The sequence below is a fragment of the Pteropus medius genome, unplaced genomic scaffold (genome assembly GCF_902729225.1).
Source record: "Pteropus medius unplaced genomic scaffold, Ma_sr-lr_union100, whole genome shotgun sequence".
NCBI lineage: Eukaryota > Metazoa > Chordata > Mammalia > Chiroptera > Pteropodidae > Pteropus > Pteropus medius.
In genome coordinates, this window is record NW_024350926.1 from 2,395,112 (window position 1) to 2,410,858 (window position 15,747).

The 15,747-nt window shown below is 36.1% G+C and overlaps 1 protein-coding gene, 1 non-coding gene and 1 pseudogene across 2 annotated transcripts in view; all 3 read left to right on the forward strand.

Moving 5' to 3' along the window:
- Nucleotides 1-15,747, forward strand: part of CSPP1 (centrosome and spindle pole associated protein 1) — a 104,650-nt gene that overhangs the window by 9,045 nt on the left and 79,858 nt on the right. The window contains 2 exon segments of the mRNA XM_039841810.1: nt 682-781; nt 15,561-15,664. Of these exon segments, the coding sequence (XP_039697744.1) occupies nt 682-781; nt 15,561-15,664 (204 nt within the window).
- Nucleotides 368-503, forward strand: LOC120585628 (small nucleolar RNA SNORA42/SNORA80 family). Its single transcript, XR_005648463.1, has one exon. It is a non-coding gene; the product is annotated as a small nucleolar RNA SNORA42/SNORA80 family (small nucleolar RNA).
- On the forward strand, nt 11,030-11,162 carry LOC120585627 (uncharacterized; annotated as a pseudogene).

Sequence of the window (15,747 nt, forward strand, 5' to 3'; positions counted from 1 at the left end):
TAATTTCTAATATTAAGTGGTACATAGTAATAATCTTTAAGTCTTAGTTCAAATATCACCTGCTCAGAAAGGCCTTGCAGCCTCTCCTCCATCATTTTTGGGCATCCTTACCCTGCTCTGGTTTTTCCATAGCCCCTCCCTATTGGTCTCTACATGTTACATAGTTTAATTACATACTATATTTGCTGTTTGTTTCCACAGTAGTTTATAAGCTCCATGATGGCAGAGATTCTTGTATGTTTTTTTCACTCATGTATTTATAGTGCCTGGAACAGTGCCTGGGAGGAATTCAGTACTAATATTTGTTGATGAGTGAATGAGCTAAAAATTAGAACATTTATTATAGTTTTAAATACCTTTGGTTCAGGCATGGTAACAGATTTTTGGCGGGCCCTTCTCTGTGGGCCTCTCATAGTGGACCCATGCCAGAGTAACCTGCAGCCTCAAACCATTGCCCAGCCCCTTACCTGTGGGCTGTGAGCACTGAAGGGGGTTGTACAGTGTGAAATAAAAAAAGAAAAAAAAATACCTTTGGTTAATTCCTCAAACAGTACAGTTAAATTTCTTCTTTGATGTACTGCATAATTTCGTCAAGTTGTTTAATAAGAGTACTAAGATGAATTGTCTATTTTGTAGGTTCCTCCCCCCTCCTCGCTTTTGTAAATATCATGTCTCTTTCAGGGAAAGGCATCAGAGAAGCTTTCTGAAAACAGTAAAATATTAATCTCCATGGCTAAAGAAAACATACCACCAAACAGTCAACAGACCAGGGGTTCCTTAGGTATGTCACTAGGTGTGCTAAATTGATTTTAAGATATTCTTAGCAGACTGTTGTGAAAGAGCTTTGTCTTGTCAGAGAAAAGGTATTTTTAGAGTCGGGTAACTTTCCTTTCTGGAATCTTACATGTGACAGTATGGACTATATGTGAAATATAATACATACCGAAGACCTTGTACCTATTTTAAATGTTGTTGCCTTGATTATGATTTAAGGAAACTATAGCAGTAAATATGCATAATTGAAAATTAATTGAAAAAATTGAATGGAGAGTGTGTGAGAAAGGATGTTAATTGAATGAAAATGGTGGACTTGCTTTTATTTAAAAATCAAAGACAGATGATTGATACAAAATGCTATTTGGTGAAAGACCATTTTAATTATTGACGACTATCTTGGACTTGTAAAGAAATTAATACTGCAGCTATACTGATTCTTTGATTATGGTTTGACATGAAAATATTTGGAACTTTTTACTCCATTTTGGCTTGTTGGTAGGTATACATCCTTTTAAAAGAAAACGTATGAATATTTAAAAAATGTATCCTCTGTATTATTGATGGCGACTGCAACTTTTTCACATAAAAGAAGTCAAATATGATGAATTCATTTGGTTACAGCATTGTTCACATGTGGACTATTTTTTGTGACCACTGATGTATTCTTAAATTGTTAGCTGCCTTGCATTTATATGCTGCTGGTACCAAGGGATATTTGCTTAGAGACTGAATAGTTAGTGGATTCTTTGTGTCTATTAAAAAAACAGCTGAAAGTGAATGCTGTACTTTTAGTATTGGATATATAGATAACACTTTCAGATCTGTTTCTCTTACAGATTATTGGCTAACGTACAGCTTTGGTGATCTTAAATATTCTACATATTTTGGTTCAGTCCCTTAATCTCTAAGGCCCTCAATTTCTTTATCTGTAATATAAAGAAGGTAGATTATCTTTTAGTCCTAAATTTTATGAATCAAAATTTGACTATTTCAAGACATATTTTAAAAGTTTAGTGTTAGGTTCTCTCAAGCACTAAGGTCAGACAGAATTACTTTGAAATTCTGGGGATGCAAGTTGCTTTGAGTTGTGGCTGTCATGCCTTTGTGACCTGATACAAATTATTTAAGCTCTTTGTTTCCTCATCTTAAGAATTGGCATCTATCATAAAAAGTTATTGTGGCAGTAATTGAATACATATGAAAAGATGACTGGCACATAATTGGTGGAAAGTAAATATTAATTTCCTGACCTCTTTTACATCTTTTTAAAAGTAGGTGTGTAGTTTTTGAGAATTACATTAAGAATTATTCTTTGGTTATTACAGTCACAAATGATGGAGAATTTAAAGTCTAACTTACAGTGACCTCTGCCTGTTCCTTGGTAGGGGTCCCTTAGGACTCTGTCTTAGGCCCTCTTTTCATTTCTTACATTCCTTGAGTGACCTCATTCACTTACAGGGCTTTATTTACCATCAATTTGCTCATGACTCCTAAATCTCTATCCCATTCCCAACTTCTTTTATGAACTTCACATCCGTACATCTAATTTTCTACTGTTCAGCTATCTGTATTTGGATGTCATGGCCTCAAAATTAACATGTGCAAAAATGAATTTCTTTCTCTCATACTTTTAGTGCTCTTGTGAGCTGGCTGCCTGGTCACCCTTGCCTTCCCTCTAGCCCACAGCAAGTAATTACAGAGATCAGTTGATTCTAATGCCTAAACCTCAAATAAGTTTACTTTTCTCCAATCCTACAGATGTTATTTTATGTAGGTCTCTATCGTCTCACTTAGATTTTTTTTCTTGTGTTCTTTTTGTTCTGCCGTCTCCCCTCTCTACTAAGTTTCTGTACTGCCCATTCATATCCTTCTGAAGAACAAATCTGATCGTGTTAGTCTCTGCTTCAAACCTTCCAATGGCTTCTTGTTTCTTGCATGACAGTTTCACCCTTTTATTACATTTACAAAATAGTGTTGGCCATTTTTGCCTTGTGCTCCTATGGCATTGGTTCTCTCTGGGAGGACAGTTTCTAACTGGTTGGGTTCTCTCTTGTATTGCAATGGCACACCAGCTTGCCTGACATTGTGTATTCACTGCCTAGCACAGGCCTGGCACTTTAGTGCTTAGAAAAGATAGTTTGAACGCATGAATGAAGGTCCCCATTGCAAAAATAAACAGTTTTCTTGGGTGTGTAGAATTTAATTTTCATGGGATGTTTCTTTTATTGCCAACTGAAGCAGGAATTGTTTTTGATGCACATCGAGTCTTATTAAAGAATAATTTATGATTTGACTAATTTTATACCTCATTAGCATTCATTTACTGACTTTGCCTGAATAATTGTGGCCTTAAAATTAGGCAAAATATACAATTTTTGATATTAGGAAAAATGTAAAATGATTTGACAATAGCTTTCCTTAGGTGATCTCATCTAGGATTTATAAAACAAACTAATAAAGGTTGTTTGGAAACTGTATATTGAATTAAAGCTCTGTGACACTGTACTTGGAATGAGTAATTAAACATAGTAGCTGTCAATAATATATAAAGGGGCAATATTCATTTTAGCTAGTGACAGCAATAGCTGATAGTACAAATCTCATGTAACACTACATTGTCATGATTTTATAAATTTATTTGTTAGATACTGATGCTATTCATGGGCACTGCTTTTCCACGTGGCTCATTTTCCACCATTTATACCTCATAAAAGGATTTGAGGAGCATTACAATGACTTCTGACACCAACTACCCAGAGTTGGTCCAGACTTCCCAGATTAAGGGCACAGTCCTCCACGAGACTTCCCTTACCTCAGACACAGCTGCAGTTCAGGGGTCCACAGGCCATCCTCACTTCTAATCAGCTGGCTACAGATAACCCCTCAAGTGTGATTCACTAAAATGACTCACAGAACTGAGGAGAGTGCTATACTTATTATTACAGTTTCATTATAGCAAAACGATACAAATCAGAAGCAGCCACCAGGAGAGACACATGGCACAGTGTGGGAGTGTCCAAACATGAAGTGTGTTGGCCTCAGTGATGTGTCACCCTCCTGGCACGTCAATATGTGATAGTATGCAGACTGTTGCTAACCAGGATGCCCACCTGAGCTCCAATGTCCAGAGTTTTAACTGGGGTTTCATTGTGTAAGCATGACTGATTGAATCATTGCCCATGCGGCTCACACTCCTGACCTTCTTTCTTTTGAGGTCAGACTAATGTCAGGTGGCTCAAAGGTCCACCCGTCTAATCACATGGTTAATCTTCCTGGTGTGACCAGTCTTCATCTGTGCCATGTCTTTAGTATAAACTATCTAAGGGCTTACCATAAGTCACCTTTTCATGTTTAATGACCATTAATGTAGAGAAATGCTTCTATTAATTTTTTTTAAAACTTAGGTCTGGCACACCTCAGAGTGATCACCCTAATAAGTCTAGTACCCATCTGACACCATACATGGTGTTTACAGTATTATTGACTATGTTCCTTATGCTATACTTGATATACCTGTAACTGTTTTTATAGCTGCCAATTCGTATTTCATAATCCCTTCACCCTTTTCACCCACTCCCCCAACCTTCCTTCCATCTGGCAACCATCAGTTCTCTGTATCTATGAGTTTGTTTGTTTTGTTTATTCATTTCTTTTATTTTTAGATTCCACCTATAAGTAAAATCATACAGTATTTGTCTTTCTCAGCCTGACTTATTTCACTTAGCATAATGCTCTCTGAGTCCATCCATGTTGTTGGAAATGGCAAGATTTCATTCTTTTTTATGGCTGAGTAATATTTCATTGTGTATATGTACCACCTCTTCATCTGTTCCTCTGTCGATGGACTCTTAGGTTGCTTCCATATCTTGGCTATTGTAAAGAATGCTGTAGTGAACGTTAAGATGCACAAATCATTTCGAATTAGTGTTGTAGATTTTTTTGATAAATACCGAAAAGTGGGATTGTTGGGTCATATGGTAGTTCTAGTTTTAATTTTTTGAGGAAGCTCCATGTTGTTTTCCGTAGTGGCTGTACCAATTTACAATCCTGTCAACAGTGCACGAGTGTTCCCTTTCTCCATATCCTTGTCAACACTTGTTGCTTTATTGATAATAGCCATTCTGACAGGTATGAGGTGATATCTCATTGTGGAAATGATTTGCATTTCCCTGATGACTAGTGATGTTCAGCATCTTTTCATAGGTCTGTTGGCCATCTGTGTGTCCTCTTTGGACAACTGTCTATTCAGGACCTCTGCCTATTTTTTCATCAGATTGTTTTTTTTGGTGTTATGTTGTATGAATTCCTATATATTTTGGATATTAACCCCTCATCAGATATATCATTGACAGATACCTCCTTCCATTCAGTAGGTCGTCTTTTTGTTTTATTGATGGTTTCCTTTACTGTGCAAAAACATTTTAGTTGGATGTAGTTACATCTGTCCAGTTTTCCCAGCACCATATACTGAAGAGATTACCATAGCCTTGTAGTATAGTCTGGTATCAGGTAGTGTGATACCTCCAACTTTATTCTTCTTTCTCAAGATTGCCTTGTTTGGGGCTTTTGTGGTTCCGTATAAATTTTAGGATTATTTGTTCTAGATTGTGAAAAATTCCATTGGTATTTTGATAGGGATTGCATTGAATCTGTACATTGCTGTGGGTAGTATGGATGATTCAATGATGTTAATTCTGTCTATCCATTAGCATGGTATATGCTTATATTTATTTGTATCTTCATTTTCTTCAGTGCCCTGTAGTTTTCCTAGTACAGGTCTTTTGCCCCCTTGGTTAAATTTATTCATAGGTATTTTATTCTTTTTGATGTAGTTGTAAATGGGATTGTTTTCTTTCTCTTCCTGATAGTTCATTATTCATGTATAATTTGTATCATACTTTACTACATTCATTTATTCTAATTTTTCTGGTGGAATATTTAGGGTTCTCTGTATACAATATGTTATCTGCAAATAGTGACAGTTTTACTTCTTTTCCAGTTCAGATGCCTTTTCTTTCTTTTTCTTCCTTGATTGCTGTGGCTCGGACTTCTAATACTATGTTGAATAAAAGTGATTAAAGTGAACATCTTTGTCTTGTTCTTGATCTTCGAGAAAGGTTTTCAGCTTTTCACCATTGAGTATGATGTTAGCTGTGGGTTTATTGTATAGAGCCTTTCTTATGTTGTAGAACCTCTCTCCCCACTTTGATGAGAGTTTTTTAAAATCAAATGGATGTTGGATTTTGTCAAAGGCTTTTTGCATCTATTGAGATAATTATATGATTTTTATCCTTCATTTTATGTGTCACGTCACATTAATTGATTTGCAGATATTGAAACAGCCTTGCATTCTAGGAAAAAATCCCACTTGATCGTGATGTATGATATTTTTAAGGTATTGCTGAATTCAGTTCATTAATATTTTGTTGAAGATTTTTTCGTCTATATTCATCAAGGATATCGGCCTTTAATTTTCTTTTTTTGTATGTTTTTCTCTGGTTTTGGTATCAGGGTAATTTTGGCCTCGTAAAATGAGTTTGGGAGCCTTCCCACGTCTTTAATTTTTTGGACTAGTTTGAGAAAGATAGGTATTTCTTCTTTGAGTGTTTGGTAAAATTCACCCGTGAAGCCATCTAGTCCAGGGCTTTTGTTTGTTGAGAGTTTTTTGATTACTGATTCAGTTTTGTTAGTAGTTATCAGTCTGTTCAGATTTTTTGTTTATTTCTGATTCAGTCTTGGAAGATTGTATGTTTCTAAGGATGTATCCTCTTCTTCCAGGTTGACCAGTTTGTTGGCATATAATTGTAGTATTTCCTTATAATACTTCATACATCTCTGGTGTCAGTTATTCTCTTTCATTTCTGATTTTATTTGGACCCTCTGTTTTTCTCGATGAGTCTGGCTAGACCAGCTTTTAGTTTCATTAATTTTTTTTCTATTCTTTTTTTTAGACTCTCTTGTTTATTTCTGTTCTGATCTTTATTATTTTCTTCCTTGTACTCAAGCTGGGCTTTGTTTATTCTTTTTCTAGTTCTTTTAGGTGGAAAGTTAGATTTTTTATTTGATATTTTTCGTGTTTCTTGAAGTAGGCCTATATTGCTTTGGCTGTGTCTCATAGATTTTGGGTCATTGTGTTTTTATTTTCAGTTGTCTCCCGGTAGTTTTTGATTCCTTCCTTGATCTCATTGTTAACCCATTGTTTAGTAACATGTTTAGCCTCCACGTGTGTGTGTTTTTCAGTTGTCTTCTTGTAATTGATTTCTAGTTTTATACCATTGTGATTGGAAAAGGTTCTTGATATGATTTCAGTCTTCTTAAATTTATTGAGACTTGTCTTGTATCCTAATATATAGTCTATCTTGAAAAACATTCTGCTGCATTGGGGGTGAGATGTTCTAAAAATATTAATAAAATCCATCTGATCTAAAGTGTTACTGAGGCTGCTGTTTCCTTACTGATTTTCTGTGTGGGTAATCTATTCATTGATGTCAATGGGGTGTTAAAGTTCCCGACTCTGACTATATTACTGTAAATAACTTCTTTATGTCCGTCAGTATTTGCTTTATATATTTAGGTACCCCTATGTTGGGTGCATAGATGTTTACAAGAGATATGTCTTGTTGGAATGATTCTTTTATCATTATGAAATATCCTTTGTGTCTTATTACAACTCTTATTTTAAAGTCTGTTTTGTCTGATATTAGTATTGCTCCCCCAGCCTTTTTTTATTTTCATTTGCATGGCTTATCTTTTTCTATCTCTTTACTTTCAGTCTGTGTGTGCCTTTTGATCTGAAATGGGTCTCTTGTAGGCAGCGTTTGTATAGGTCTTGTGTTTTTTAATCCATTTAGCCACCCTGTATCTTCCGATTGGAGCATTTATAGTAATTGTTGATTAGTGTGTAGTTGTCATTTTATTGTTTCCTGATTGTTTTTGTAGTTCTTCGTTTCTTATTCTCTTGCTCTTTTCTCTTGCATGTTGATGACTTTTTATAAAGCGTTTGAATTTCTTTCTCTTTGTTTCTTGTATATCTCTTGTAGAATTTTGATTTGTGGTTACCATGTGCTTCCTATATACCAAGCTATGTTTATAGCAGTCTATTTTAGATTGATGATTAAGTTAGAACACATTCTAAAATAAGTACAATTGTTACTCATCCCTTTCACATTTATGATTTCTTTTTTTTTACTTGTTTTGTATGTGTTTGTGTGTATCCCTTGTTATATTCTTGTAATTATACATGTTATTCCTACTTTTGCCTTTTAACTTTTGTTCTAGCTTTATAGTTGGTTGATCTACTGGTTTTACTAAGTGTTTGCATTTGTTGGTGAGCATTTTTTTCTTTCTTGTATTTTCTTATTCACATTTTTCATCTTTTCTACTTAAGGAAGTCCCTTTAACATTTATTGTATACTGGTTTAGTGGTGACATACGTCTACAGAATTTTTTTTTTTTTAATCTCTTATTTAATGCTAAATGATAGCCTTGCCAGGTAGAGCAGTCTTGATTTTAGGTTCTTGCTTTTCATCACTTTGTATATTTCGTGCCATTCCTTCCTAGCCTGCAAAGTTTCTCTTGACAAATTAGTTGACAGTCTTATGGGAGCTCCCTTTAGGTAGGTAAGTGCTTTTCTCTTGCTGCATTTAAGGCTCTCTTTTTGTTTTTAACCTTTGGCATTTTAATTATGATGATTCTTGGTGTGAGCCTCTTTGGAGTCATCTTGTCTGAGATTCTTTGTGCTTCCTGGATTATATGTCTGTTTTCTTGACCATTACTTCTTTAAATAGGTTTTCATTCCCTTGCTCTCGCTCTTCTCCTTCTGGTTCTGATACGATGCAAATGTTGGTACCTTTGATGTTGTCCTAAGGCCCCTTAAACTATCCTCATTTGTTTTGATTCTTTTTTTTTTAGCTGTATGATTGAGTGTTTTCCGCTACCTTGTCTTCCATATCATGATTTGGTCTTCTGCTTTATCCATTGTCGAATTCCTTTAATGTAGTCTTCATCTCATTTATTGTATTTTTAATATCTGACTGGTTCTTTTTTATGGTTTCTATATCTTTGTTGAAGTTCTGAGTACATCTCTCCTTTCCCTAAGTTCATTATGCATTCTTATCACTAGCGTTTTTAAGTATCTATCTGGATTTTATTTAGATCTTTTCTGAAGTTTTGTCCAGTCCTTTCATTTGGGATATTTCTTTGTCTTCTCATTTTGGTCTGACTCCCTGTGTTTGTTTCTAAGTATTAGGTAGATCTACTACATCTGTCTTGGTACAGTGTGGCCTTATGTAGTAGATGTCTTGTGAGGCCTAGTCGCAAAGCCTCCTGGTCACTTGAGCCAGGTGTTTCAAGGATGTCCCTTATGTAGATTGTGTGTGCCCTTGTGTTGTAGTTGAGCCTCTATTGCTGTTGGCACGTGAGTGAATGGGATTGACCCTCAGGCTGACTGGCTCTGAAGGCTGGCCATGACTACAGCAAACAAGCTGTCGTGCGGGGGCCGCGTCCATGCAGTGGGAGTCCCTTTAGCAGGGCTCTGGTGCCATCTGAGTTTGCCCTTGGGATGTCTTGTTTGTGGAGCATGTTGGGTGGTGCTCTGGTGTGATCTGAAGCTGTCCACTGGGTTTGTTAAATCTGAAGTCTCTTTGAAGAGGCTCAGGTGCAAGCCAAGGTCAGCCACTGTTTGTGCTTGGCTTTGGGCTGCCTGGTGGGAGCTACAATGTGACCTACTCATGTTGCGGCTTATGTTGGACTTTAAGGTGATTGGGAGAGGCTGTGCTGTGAACTGAAGCCAGCTGCTTCTTTTGGTGGGCACCACAATATGAGCTGAGGCCAGCTGCCACTTTTGCTGAGCTTATGATTGCTTTGTTGAAGCTACGTTTCAAGCTAACACTGGCTGCAGCTTATGCCAGTGTTAGAGCCACCTGATGAGAATTACAGTGCATGTTGGAACCAGTTGCTGCTTGTGCCAGGCTTTAGGCTGCTTAACAAATGGTATACGACATGCTGAGATCACCTACTGCTTGTTTGGGTTTGTGAACTTTTAAGAGATTTTAAGAAAGTCTGCAGTGTGAGCCAAGGTAGGTAGCTTGTATGGAAAAGCCACTGGAAGCGTCTCTGACTGGGCGCAGGAACAGAGTGGAGCAGAGTCTCAAGGAATCACCAGAGGGGGCGAACAGTGTTAACCAAGTTGATGAAGAACAGAGATTTGGTGCCCACCAGTGCCTTCCTGCTGGTTGAGGGTAGGTTCAACAAAGGAGCAGTGGTACCTGCCAGTGCTTCTGTCTCTGGAGAGAGCTGCCCTGATCTTTCAACTTTCACTTCGAAGCTAGTATATTCAGCTCCTCTCTGTGTGTCCCCAGTGCTTTTCAAGCTGTTGCCCCAGCACTGGAGCTCAGAGTGAGTGAGTTCGTGAGCAAGCAAGTTTTGCGCGGACCCTTCAGGAGGAGTGCCTAGGATTCCAGGAGCCCTCTGGCTCACTCAGATGCAAACCCCACTGGTGTTCACAGCCGTATGTTATAGGGACTTTTTTCCCCGGCACTGGTGCTCCAGGCTGGAGATCCTGGTATGGGGCTGGGCTCCATTGCTTCTCAGGGAGGACATCTGCAGCCAAGATATCCTTCCTGATTTTTTTTTTTACCCCCTTTTCCCTATCTCCCGATTCTTAACTGCCACATACAGGTGCAGGACTAGCCTGTTTCATGTCTCTGCTCCTCTTACCAATCTCGAAGTGGCTGTTTTTTAATATCCTTAGTTATAGGAATTATGTTCAGCTAGTCTTCAGGTGTCAGTGTTGTTCTGTAGCTTAGTTGTAATTTTGATGCATTGTGGGAGGAGGCAGGCACTGTGTTTTCTATTCCATCATCTTGACTGGCCTAGTGATCTTGCCAATTTTACAAGAGTTTTAGGAACCCTGTGTCAGGGTCAAAGGCAAATGTTAAAATAAGAGATGCTCCTAGTATTCTTATCACTTGAGAAATTTCAAGGGTTTTAGGAGCTCTGTGCCAGGAACTGGGGGCAGAGACCAATATATATATATATTTTCTATTATGTCATATTCTCCCAACCCTGTCTCTCTTGTTAAAGCATTTTCTTTTATATATTTCATGAGTAGACTGTGTACATGTATTTAGCCCTTTCTTCTTTTTCTATTTATGATAGCATAGATCCTATTCTACATTTGAAGGTACTACTTTTGTGATTTAAAGTATAGGGACATGACCATGACCTCTTGAGACTAAAAAGCAACCTAATGTTGTATCTATTGACAGACCTGGAGCAACTACTGTTTGCTGCTAAGATGTCCACTACAGGTGCAAGAAAAAAGTATTCTTGCCCTTTCTGTCTTTCTGATTATGGCAGTCAAGATTGAATTAGGGACTACAGGAGGAAAAAATTTGTAACACAGGGGAAAACATAGAGAATTTTTGCAACTCAGAAATAATGCTGTAAACAATTAAGAGCCTGTTTTATTTCAAACAAGAATGTAAAATTTTAGTTAAAAAAAGTCAACATAGAGCCGGCATAAAAATATTAATAAACAGGCTTATCCCAGGGTGAAAGGAAAGTTCATTGTGTACCAAACTGATTGGTACTTGTAGTAGGTTATATAGAAGGTGTCACATAGCACTTAGTATGTTACATTGAAATTATTTGCTTGCTCATTTATAGTCTAGATACTGTACCTTTGGGCAAGGACTTCTGTATACACCTAACAGAGCAGGCCTGGGCCTTTCTATCCTTAGAAGAGCCTGCCTGCAAAGCTGGCCCTTGGCTTGTGTCTGGAACCTCGCTAGTGAACTGTTTTCTACACTAATGTACAGTTTTCCCTAAATAATAAGAGTGACTCATTGTTCCTAAACTATGCTGTATATACTGTATAAACCACATGGTTTATTCAGGGCACTCCCTTTCAGGGAATCTGGGTACATGCTAGGCAGAGTATGTGACCAACTCCCAATAAAAGCCTTGGGCACTGAGTCTCTAAAGAGCTTCCCTAGCAGGCGACACTTTACGTGTTGTTGCAGGTTGTTGCTGGAGGAATCAAGTGGGTCTTGTGTGCTTCCACTGGGGAAGACTGCTTAGAGGTTTGCACTTGGTTTCCTCTGGGCTTTGCCCCATGTGCCTTTTTCTTTTGCTAATTTTGCTTTGTATCCTTTCACTGTAATAAACCATGATTGTGTATAATGACTTCTGCATTCGGTGAGTCCTATAGTGAATCACCAAACCCAAGGGTGGCTTTGAGGACTCCCAACACACTCCTTTTCAGTCTTTTCTGGTTCCCTTTCAGCTCCTTCACCTCTAAATTTTGGGTACTCAGGAATTCATCTTCAATGTCTGTAGTCTTACGTGTTTTTATCCATCATTTCTGGGTGGTATTTCTTACTGTTCAATCAAAATATCATTGATCAGCATTTCAGGCTCCAAATGCATTATATTTATTTTATCTTTCATGCTGTGAAATCATTATTTTTTGAGGGGGAAATTTACAAGCAAAAAGGTTATAGATTACTCAAGTAAGATTGAAGAGATTTTACTCGTTACTAGAAATTATATTATTCTGAAAAATTCATTTTAAATACAATTATGCTAATGGAAATTTGGAAAAGAATTATAAAGAAAAAATTACATGTAACTAAAAATATCAAAAGAAGCAGCAGAATTTTACATTGCGGAGAGGCTGTAGAGTTTAAGCTAAAACATTGCAGCTAATATAGACTTTGGGAAGTAGACAATAGGAAATTGTTGATTTTTTACTAGTTTTTATTGTATTTTTAACTATCTTTCCTTTTAGCATATGTAGACTTAGGTTTCTCTTATAAATTAATCCCAGACATTCTACCTGTTTTGTTCAGTTTGTACAGTTCAAGTGGGTGATTTGTAAAATAGCTTTGTAGCTGAAGTTTGTGTACAATGTTTTCCTCAATTAAAGTAGTTACATCTCTTGATAAGTCATCTGCTTATGGAAAGGCCTATTATTATTTATTATAATTTGTCCTTTGTTTTGACATACTGACATACTGACTTTTCATGTTATAATATAATGAAAAGAAGAAACTGTGTTCCATGGTCATTTGTTTATAAAGTGTTTATTATAAACAAATAACATAAGAGTGTTATGTTAGAAGGCATATTAATTTTAAAAGATCATGTACTTTAGTTTTAAATATTTGATCTAACCCACAACACTATAGAAACCAAATACTGCTCACTGATGTCATTCTGAAGCATAATGTAAACTACCTTAGGGTCAGTGGTGGTGTATTTGCTGAAGTGACCCTAATGCTTTACTTACCACTAGAACTCTTAGAAGACACTGCTCTGAATAAGTAAGTCTCACCATGTTTCTTATCTCATTAGTCAATTGAGATTCCATTTTAATGTATAGTTTAAAATGAATAGAATATTTATGTTCTATACAGTTTTTAATTCTATTTCTATGACTTACCTTCAGTGCCATAAGATGTTGGTATTAGATGAAAAAATAAGAATTAAAAAGTATTTCCTGTTGAATAAATCTTAATAAAATTTATTCGTGTCTTCTGAGACAATTATTACAAATACTGTTTGAGTCAATAGTAAAGAGCAAATACTCTTGGTAAATAAAATTGAACTTAGTATGAACAGTAATTTATAAATGTGGTTCATTTTCATTTTTCTTCTTATTCCACATAAGTCTACCAAACAAAATTGGAAAACAGTATTTGAAAAAAGCCACCTTAAACACATGACTTCAGAAAGCTGTAAACATATGTTCCCTGAGAGGCAAGTGGAGCATGTTGGCGGGAGGCATATATTCCTTGCAGCACTTTCTTTTTCTCCTTGACACCATAGAGCATCCTTTGTGACTCTGTATGTCTAGAGATGAGTAACTGTAGTAACTAGTTATTATACTTCCTGTCTCTCTGCAATCAGACTGCTAAAATCAAAAATGAAATACTAAGAATCGTGTGTTCTTTTCCTCTTTTCATTCCTTCCTCTTAACTCAGGCATTTATTCATGTGTTCATTCACACATTTATTCAGTGAACATTTCTGGAGTACAGGTTGTGTGCCAGGCATTATAAAATCGAATAAAGCATAGACCTGGCCTTAATGGATTTTATAGTTTAGCTTCTTATTAATACTCCATTCTGAATGTGAGGATTCAAACTGTTTCTCTTGTTAGGCTTAAATTCTGTATCTTTAAAAATAAGGTTTAGATTCCTTTTTGAAGAAAGAATGACTTTCTAGGGTGATTAAAAATTCCCAGCATGTGGAATGCTTTAGACTTTTTTTTGGAAGAAAATTGGGAGCATGAGTGAGTGAAAGGTGTCCTGAGGAATCCTGTGTTCTACCCTCTTTCGTCAGGCGTTCCGTAGACCAGAAGTGTTCGTTAAGGGGATTCCACAGTGTTCATGGTGGAAGGCGGAATGTAGTGTTACAGAAAGATCAATAGATACTCGCTAATATTCATACTTTGTCCTTTTTTCCCTTGCAATATATTCAGTGATGTAATAAAGCAATAATATGGCACATTCATAATAAGTTCCCATCATTTAGCTGCATTGTCAAGAATAAGGCATAAAAATGGTGATATCTTTATCAGTTTGTTAACTGCAGCCAGTTATTTCATCTATATTGGCTGTAGCTAACCTTAAGGACAATTTTTGTTGTATTTAGAAATGTTAGGTTTTTTTAATACTATAATATTGGTAGGATTCAAAAAAGGTAGAGGGGCTTCAGAAATCAAATACTCATCTGATATCTGTGCTTGACATAGTATTTTACTATTTGAAATATCTGAAAAGTATGTAATTTGAATATCAGCTTTATTGAGATATTATTTATGTACCTTCTAATTTACCCATTTAATAATTACAATTCAGTGTTTTTTAGTGTGTTTATAAGTTGTACAGTCATCACTATTGTCATCATCTAAAAGTAATCTGAATTTTGAACTCTGTGAACTCTATGCTCGAAATTGAAGTTTGTCTTAAAAAAAATTATCCTTTTGCAGAGTTTCTGTTTGGGTGATTAAAAAATCCTGGAAATAGTGGTGATGGTGCATAACATGTTGAATGAACTTAATGCCATTGAATTGTACACTTAAAAATGGTAAATTTTATATTATATATATTTGACTATAATAAAAATTGATATCCACTTATGTGAAATCAGGATTGGTTGTTTAAATGTTTGGAAATTTTATTCTGAGCCATGGATGGCCCTAATTTTTCTCAAACATGTTATATATAGCAAGAATATTCTAATAGGTTAAAACATCATGTTATTAATTATCACAGGCCGAAAAACACATTAAAATTGTCGTAAATATTTATATTTAAAGAAACTTCAGTAGAATTAAATGAAGAAGTAAAAGTAATCAGCTTTTCTAAGCTTCAATTTTGCTGTCTTTAAAAAAGCAGGATGCCAAACAATACAGAGCCATTATCTAAAGGGGGAAGCAGCAAATATAATACACATGCACATGCATGATAATAATAACATAAACGTATTTGTTTATAGACTCATTAAAAGTCTCTGGGAGGAGGCACAAGAAACAGTAATATTGGTTGTTCTGGGCAGGAGTCTGGGTAGCTGGGGTTCATGGGTAGGAGGGGTATTTTCCATTATGTGATTGTATTACCTATTGAAACATTTTGAATGAAAAATTTATTATCCTGCTTCCAGTCTCAGAATCAACATATGTTCCTTCCTACTGTGCTTTGTTACAGGAGATTGTATTGAAATTGAGATTGGTTTGAAAATGAGCTACATTACTTTAAGAAGTTGTTTTCTTTCTAGGAATTGATTATGGATTAAGTTTACCACTTGGGGAAGACTATGAACGGAAGAAACATAAACTAAAAGAAGAATTGCGGCAAGATTACAGGCGCTATCTTACTCAGGTAGAGTTCTGTTAATAAGTTGAGTGTTAAGCTTCAGAATTCATGTCCTAAATTTGTTTTCCTAAGGCTTTATTTATATATGT